The following is a 7,500-nucleotide window of genomic DNA, read 5'->3' as shown; positions in this document are numbered from 1 at the left end:
AGAGGGGGGAAGGGCGGGGCGCTGGGGCTGGGGGCGGTGAACTGGGGGTGCGGCTCACACATGATGTGGGGGTTCCAGCTGGGAGACAGCTTCAGCTCAGAGTCCTGGCACAGAGGTCACAGAGGTCACAGAGGTCACATGAGGTCACGAGGTCACATGAGTTCAAGTCACTAGTGCTTGTTTACAGAGTGCTTGCTGGTTCTGCTCCCACCTACCTAAATGCTCTCGTGAGGGCAAATGTTACACCTAGGACGCTGCACTCTTCTAGTGAGCGTCGTTTGGCACTGCCGCCTGTTCAGGCAAGGCAATCCAGACTATTCTTATTTGTAGTTCCACGTTGGTGGAACGAGCTGCCTAGCACTACCAGAGCAGGGGTGTCCCTCTCTACCTTTAAGAAGCTCTTGAAGACCCAACTCTTCAGAGAGCACCTCCCTTCCTAACTTGCACCTCTACTAGTACTTAACTTACACTTACATCAGTTACATTCCCGCACTTCTTTTTATTCCGTAGGTATTCATTGTTACTCTAGGACTCTATGGCTCATAGCTTGACTCTTCCCTCCCATGTACGTCACTTTGGATAATGCGTCTGCTAAATGACTTAATGGATTGTGGGTGCCTATGTGTGTGTGTGTGTGTGTGTGTGTGTGTGTGTGTGTGTGTGTGTGTGTGTGTGTGTGTGTGTGTGTGTGTGTGAAAGACACAGAGTGTAGGTGTAAGTGTGTAAGTGTGTCTGTGTATAAGAGTGTAAGTGTAAGTGTGTATGTGTGTAAGTGCGTAAGTGTGTAAGTGTGTTAGTGTGTTAGTGTGTTAGTGTGTGTGTGTGTGTGCGTGTCTGTGTGTGCACACACACCATCTTGGTTGGCGAGGCCTTGAGGCCGGTGCGGGCGCTCTCAGGGAACTCGTCCCAGTAGACGCTGAGGCCCTCCAGGCTCAGGCTCTTGTGGGCGAAGGTGGTGGCCTGGTGCACGTTCACGCTCGGGGTCTCCTCCGCAAGCTCATCGCAGTACTCCATCCTGCCACCACGGGAACAGCTCAGGATTCACCACCAATCACATCACACTCACATCACACTCACAGCCAATCACATCACACTCACATCACACTCACAGCCAATCACACTCACAGCCAATCACATCAGACTCTCAGTCAATCACACTCTCAGCCAATCACATCACACTCTCAGCCAATCACATCACACTCTCAGCCAATCACATCACACTCTCAGCCAATCACATCACACTCTCAGCCAATCACATCACACTCACAGCCAATCAAATCACAGTCACATCACACTCACAGCCAATCACATCAGACTCTCAGTCAATCACACTCTCAGCCAATCACATCACACTCACAGCCAATCACACTCTCAGTCAATCACATCACACTCTCAGCCAATCACATCACACTCTCAGCCAATCACATCACACTCTCAGCCAATCACATCACACTCTCAGCCAATCACATCACACTCTCAGCCAATCACATCACGCTCACTCACCCACATAACTGCCCTATTCTTCAGACAAAAGTGGGTGGGACTTCTGTGGGTGACTATGATCATGTGACCCACCTGTTGATGCGGAGTTCCAGAGCGATGCCCGTCTTGGAGTTTGCTGGAATGTGTTCGATCCTGAGGACCGTATCCACGAAGGCCACCTTGATCCTCCTCAAGACTGGGAACAGGAAGTGTGGAGGACAGGGTCAGAGGTCATATCAAGTAAAAACAGACTAGCACTGCACAGAGGGTCAGAGGTGTGTGTGTGTGTGTGTGTGTGTGTGTGTGTGTGTGTGTGTGTGTGTACCTGTCTCTATGGTCTCAGCAAACGTCTCCAGTCCCTCCAGCGGCTGGAAGCTCTCCCCCTGCTCGTCCATCAGCCTCTGGCTCAGGCACTCGCGGGCCAACTGCATGCTGCTCGTCATGAAGCTGGACCAGCACATGGGCTCCTGCCCTGAGGCTGCACACACCAAAACATGTCTCACAATGATGACATCATCACATCATCACATGGGCTCCTGCCCCGAGGCTGCACACACCAAAACATGTCTCACAATGATGACATCATCACATGGGCTCCTGGCCCGAGGCTGCACACATAACAACATGTCTCACAATGATGACATCATCACATCATCACATGGGCTCCTGCCCCGAGGCTGCACATATAACAACATGTCTCACAATGATGACATCATCACATGTGCTCCTGCCCCGAGGCTGCACAAATGAAAACATGTCTCACAATGATGACATCATCACATCATCACATGGGCTCATGCCCCGAGGCTGCACAAATGAAAACATGTCTCACAATGATGACATCATCACATGGGCTCCTGCCCCGAGGCTGCACACATAACAACGTGTCTCACAATGATGACATCATCACATGGGCTCCTGCCCCGAGACTGCACACATAACAACGTGTATCATAATGATGACATCATCACATGGGCTCCTGCCCCGAGGCTTCACAAATGAAAACATGTCTCACAATGATGACATCATCACATCATCACATGGGCTTCTGCCCCGAGGCTGCACACATAACAACATGTCTCATAATGATGACATCATCACATGGGCTCCTGCCCCGAGGCTGCACAAATGAAAACATGTCTCACAATGATGACATCATCACATCATCACATGGGCTCATGCCCCGAGGCTGCACACATAACAACATGTCTCATAATGATGACAATCTTAACTGTGAGCTGATATGGACTTCTCGATCATCATCTCACATCATCACATCTACTGTGAGAGTGCAAATGGTCAACATTGTGGTGCCTGTCTTTGTTCCTCCCTCTCCCTGTGACAGATTGGATCCCTGTCCAATGAATACGCTCTCCCTGTGACAGATTGGATCCCTGTCCAATGAATACGCTCTCCCTGTGACAGATTGGATCCCTGTCCAATGAATACGCTCTCCCTGTGACAGAGGTGCGGACGTCAGGGATTTTCCCACAATCATGGATTCTAACCATGACCCACGCAGCACTGATGAAGTTTTACGTTGTTGTTGCTGCTGAACTGGTACTAAACCCACACTTTTGAGCTTGTTGCGGTATTTGCAACCCTATAGCGAATTTAGTTTAGGGAACATATATCGTTAGTCACACACACAACTTCTGCTTAAGCCAGGTAAGGCCTCCGTGAGGAAGAGCGTGACACAGACACAGACACAGACACACACACACACACACACACACACACACTCACTCACACACACACACACACACACACACACACACACACACACACACACACACACACACACACACACACACACACACACACACACACACACACACACAACCTCTCACCTGCACGAGGACGTGGCCTGAACACCATCCTCAGCCCGCGGACCTCCAGAGCGCAGTGGTCCTGCAGCAGACAGGCCCAGGGCACGGTCAGCGTGATGGTCTGGATGAAGCCTTCGATCACCTCAAAGGGAGCCTCCACGGACTCCAGGATCTCGTTCAGAGACTGGGAACAGAGAGAACACAGAGTTACGGTCACCTGCTCCTCATAAACTAGATGGGTCCTGTACTAGTGGTGGTGTCAGGGTTGTGATAAGGTGGTTTACTCATCCATGTATCCATGGAGACCTATTGACAGGGTCAGGGTCAGGGTCAGGCCAGGGTGTAAATTATATTGTTTCTAATTCAGTATAAACAGATTTGGTGTACGGTCAACAGGTCTTCTATTTCTCAGTTTTTGTAGAGAGACTTAAACGAGATGGATCCTATACTAGTGGTGGTGTCAGGGTTGGGATTAGTGTGGCAGTTCAGGTCAGGGTTTTGATCGGTGTTGTGGTCTGGCAAAGTCAGCGTCATGGTCAGGGTTAGGGTCAGGGTCATGGTCATGGTCATGGTCATGGTCAGGGTCATGGTCAGGGTCAGGGTTCACTCACCCATTTGTCCAGGGGCACCTGTGACAGGGTTTGGGGTCAGGGTCATGGTCAGGGTCAGGGTCAGCGTCATGGTCAGGGTCATGGTCAGGGTCATGGTTAGGGTCCACTCACCCATTTGTCCAGGGGCACCTGTGACAGGGTTTGGGGTCATGGTCAGGGTCAGGGTCAGGGTTCACTCACCCATTTATCCAGCGCCACCTGTGACAGGGTTTGGGGTCATGGTCAGGGTCAGGGTCAGGGTTCACTCACCCATTTATCCAGCGCCACCTGTGACAGGGTTTGGGGTCAGGGTCATGGTCAGGGTCAGCGTCATGGTCAGGGTCATGGTCAGGGTCATGGTTAGGGTCCACTCACCCATTTGTCCAGGGGCACCTGTGACAGGGTGCCCGTGCCCTGGTACAGATCCACACTCAGCTGGTCCAAGCTCAGCTTCTCCTGCAGGAAGTTGCCTAGGTAACGATGCAGCAGGTACCGGCAGGCCCGCTTCTTAATGGACTCTGAGAAGGGCCAGGGCATCTTGTCTGAAGGCTGGACTGACCAAATGAAAAGTGTACCAACAAAATACTTCCAGCAACCGGGAGTTGTGATGCTAGTCTATCCGGTGCCACTGAAGGCAGAGTGCCTGAAGCCGTTCACAGGCAGGTCACCATGCGGTCCCAAGCGCTGACTTCTCATCCCGTTGGTGTGAAGGAAGGTGACTGGTTATTTTCTAACAGTTCAGAAAGGAGACTGTAGTAATGTCCCACATCCAAGCCAAGAGCCGACCTGCAAGCCACAGTAAATATTGAACACAGTGCTATTATACAAAATAACATCATAACACAGTGCAATTATATAATATAACAATACAACACAGTGCAATAATGTAATATTACAGTGCTATAATATAATATTATAATATAACACAGTGCAAACTCTGTTGTTGTGACACTCACAACATGAGGAAACATATTAGAGCTGCGTGTGTGTGTGTGTGTGTGTGTGTCATTGTGATGTGTGTCATTGTGACGTGTGTGTGTGTGTGTGTGTGTGTGTGTGTGTGTGTGTGTGTGTGTGTGTGTGTGTGTGTGCTTGTGTGTGTGTGTCATAGTGATGTGTGTGTGTCATAGGGATGTCTGTGTGCATATGTTTGTTTGTGTGTGTCTCATAGTGATGTGTGTGTGTCATAGCAATGAACAACAATTAATTCCAACAATTCCAGTCCATAAATGTGATAATCTGGGAGCTGCAGGGGTGACATCACTGTGACTTGGCAAGTCTAACCCTAACCATAACCCAAGCTATTTGACTAGCACAGGCTTCACTGCAGACAGCCTTGGACAGCCAAGTTATCTGACTAGCACAGGCTCCGATGCAGACAGCCTTGGACAACCAAGCAAAGTTGAATTCGACTTAAACTCATGACATTTTAATAAATTAAACATTTGAAGACAAGTACTGCTTGTTACAGTCAACAATGGTAGCCTTGTACCCAATTGTCTTTACGTCACCTAAGTAAGACGCTGATAAACAAGGCAATGTTAGCAAGCTAGCAATGTACTTTATGCTAGTAGGTTAATTTGTCATCCGCTAGCGAGCTACTCGAGATTCCTGAGTAGCTGATGACAAGCTAGCAATAACGAAGATTAAGGTGCTATCGTAGTAGGCCTAGCTATTTAACTGCCTCCAGCACCGTCACTTTGCAACAAATGGCTAACAACTCTCACCACCAAAGAACTCGCTTAGAAGCAACGAACATTGCTGGCATCCTTATGTTTGGCTCTTACTGTCTTGAGTCCTCCGTTATCGACTGATAAATTAAGCTATGTAGCCACCTAGAGTACCTACCGTTAACAAATACTTTACCGATTAGCATTGATGTTGTGATTTATGATTTTCACTTCACTGTTCTGACAACACACGCCGACAGTAGACTCGAAAACAAATATTGTTTTCTGTTTAAGATGACGTTTACGTCATCTGTGTGTACAAAACATGTTGAGCAATGACAGCCTCGCAGCCTAGTTTAATAGATGGCTTGAACCCTCGAACATTATCCATGTAATTACACGACGTAAACATCAACTACACATTTATTTTCCTAAAGCAATATATCTAGTATGTAGTGATGCTGATATTAGTTAATCCATACAAAATGAACCGAAATAATGACACAGCACTAAACGTAAGAACATCTCTCACCGATTGCTTGTATTGTTTACAAACACTTTCATGACTCCGCACACAGACGCGTAACTGAACACCATAAACGCCCGCACGCATGCTCACCTCTTCTTTGATGTTGTCCTAAGAGTGTAAAGATTCGTTACCGCCGCCATCAGGACTGGAGTGTGGTCTTTAATTCAAAGACAACATGGGAGTTTACCAGAAATGTGTAGTTTTTAATGTTAGCATTTTAACATGTCCTGCTCCCCTATGACAACGTGACTAGGTTTTCGCAAAATTGTTGAAAATAAGATGTGAATATAGTGTAGTTGTAATTATCAGTAGGTTGTTTTTTTTGTCGCCACAAACTGTTGTCTTGTCTCGTAAAAATAAAGATGTTGCTACCAATATAAAGCAGACAAATAATGGACTATATTGTCCCCTCAGGCAAGACGAGATAGAATCAATTCTTTGTGACTGGCATTGTAATTATGCAGTCATCATCTTTTCTAGATTCATGTCACTTACACTTTCAAAGGTTACAAGACTATACAGCCTCAGGAACCAAGCAGCAAGCATGGTTGACCAATGTGTTCTCACTACAGAATGCTTCAACATCTACAGAGCAGTCTATTGGCCTTGCTGTCTGGGCAGTTCAGCAGTACATCTCCTTATGCACATGAGTTGTCAGTCATTTCTGTCCTAGAAAAATGATTCATGAAGAAAACACAATAAATGAATGTCCCCTCTGTCTTACTTTGATTACTGCTCATCTTACATGTGTCAAGTGTTAACATGTTACATATCAAACACTGAAAGCACACAAAACTTTTATAGACTTTTATTGTCAGAAAGATTGACCAATCAAATGCCACAGAGATTTTTTAACATAGTTATTCAATGTAGCAGCTGAGCTGGTACAGATTACAGAAAAAAGACCAATATCAGTAGCCACTCCAAAGACAAGATGCACACACTATGACGATAAGGATTGGGGTGTGTGTCTCGATAGGGTCGCCATAACTCCTCTCACTATGACGATAAGGATTGGGGTGTGTGTCTCGATAGGGTCGCTCTTACTCCTCTCACACACTATGATGATAAGGATTGGGGTGTGTCTCGATAGGGTCGCTCTTACACCTCAGGGAATATCCTAAAATCACAATCATTCCTAATCATCACCGTATGGTCTGCTGCCTCCAATCACCCAGTGCAAGAGCAGACTCCTGCATATCATTCATTCAGAGAGGGTGATTGGCTGATGACTGCTGCTTATCATTCATTCAGAGAGGGCGATTGGCTGACTGCTGCATATCATTCATTCAGAGAGGGTGATTGGCTGACTGCTGCATATCATTCATTCAGAGAGGGCGATTGGCTGACTGCTGCATATCACTCATTCAGAGAGGGTGATTGGCTGACTGCTGCATATC

At 47.3% G+C, this 7,500-nt stretch overlaps 1 protein-coding gene across 1 annotated transcript in view; it reads right to left on the bottom strand.

Annotated features, from left to right (window-relative positions):
* Positions 1-6,141, bottom strand: part of atg2b (autophagy related 2B) — a 34,603-nt gene extending 28,462 nt beyond the window's left edge. Inside the window, exons 1-7 of the mRNA XM_080850626.1 lie at positions 6,104-6,141; positions 4,277-4,687; positions 3,333-3,495; positions 1,808-1,960; positions 1,576-1,678; positions 853-1,015; positions 1-104 (exon numbers count right to left, since the gene is read on the bottom strand). The exon at positions 1-104 is cut by the window's left edge and continues 76 nt beyond it. Of these exons, the coding sequence (XP_080706752.1) occupies positions 1-104; positions 853-1,015; positions 1,576-1,678; positions 1,808-1,960; positions 3,333-3,495; positions 4,277-4,438 (848 nt within the window). The 5' untranslated portion in view covers positions 4,439-4,687; positions 6,104-6,141. The remainder of the gene's footprint in view (positions 105-852; positions 1,016-1,575; positions 1,679-1,807; positions 1,961-3,332; positions 3,496-4,276; positions 4,688-6,103) is intronic.
* Positions 6,142-7,500: the final 1,359 nt, after the last annotated feature.

The sequence above is a fragment of the Sprattus sprattus genome (genome assembly GCF_963457725.1).
Source record: "Sprattus sprattus genome assembly, chromosome: 13".
Classification (NCBI taxonomy): domain Eukaryota; kingdom Metazoa; phylum Chordata; class Actinopteri; order Clupeiformes; family Clupeidae; genus Sprattus; species Sprattus sprattus.
The sequence above is the reverse complement of the archived record's forward strand: the minus strand, read 5'-3'. Positions and strand labels throughout refer to the sequence as shown.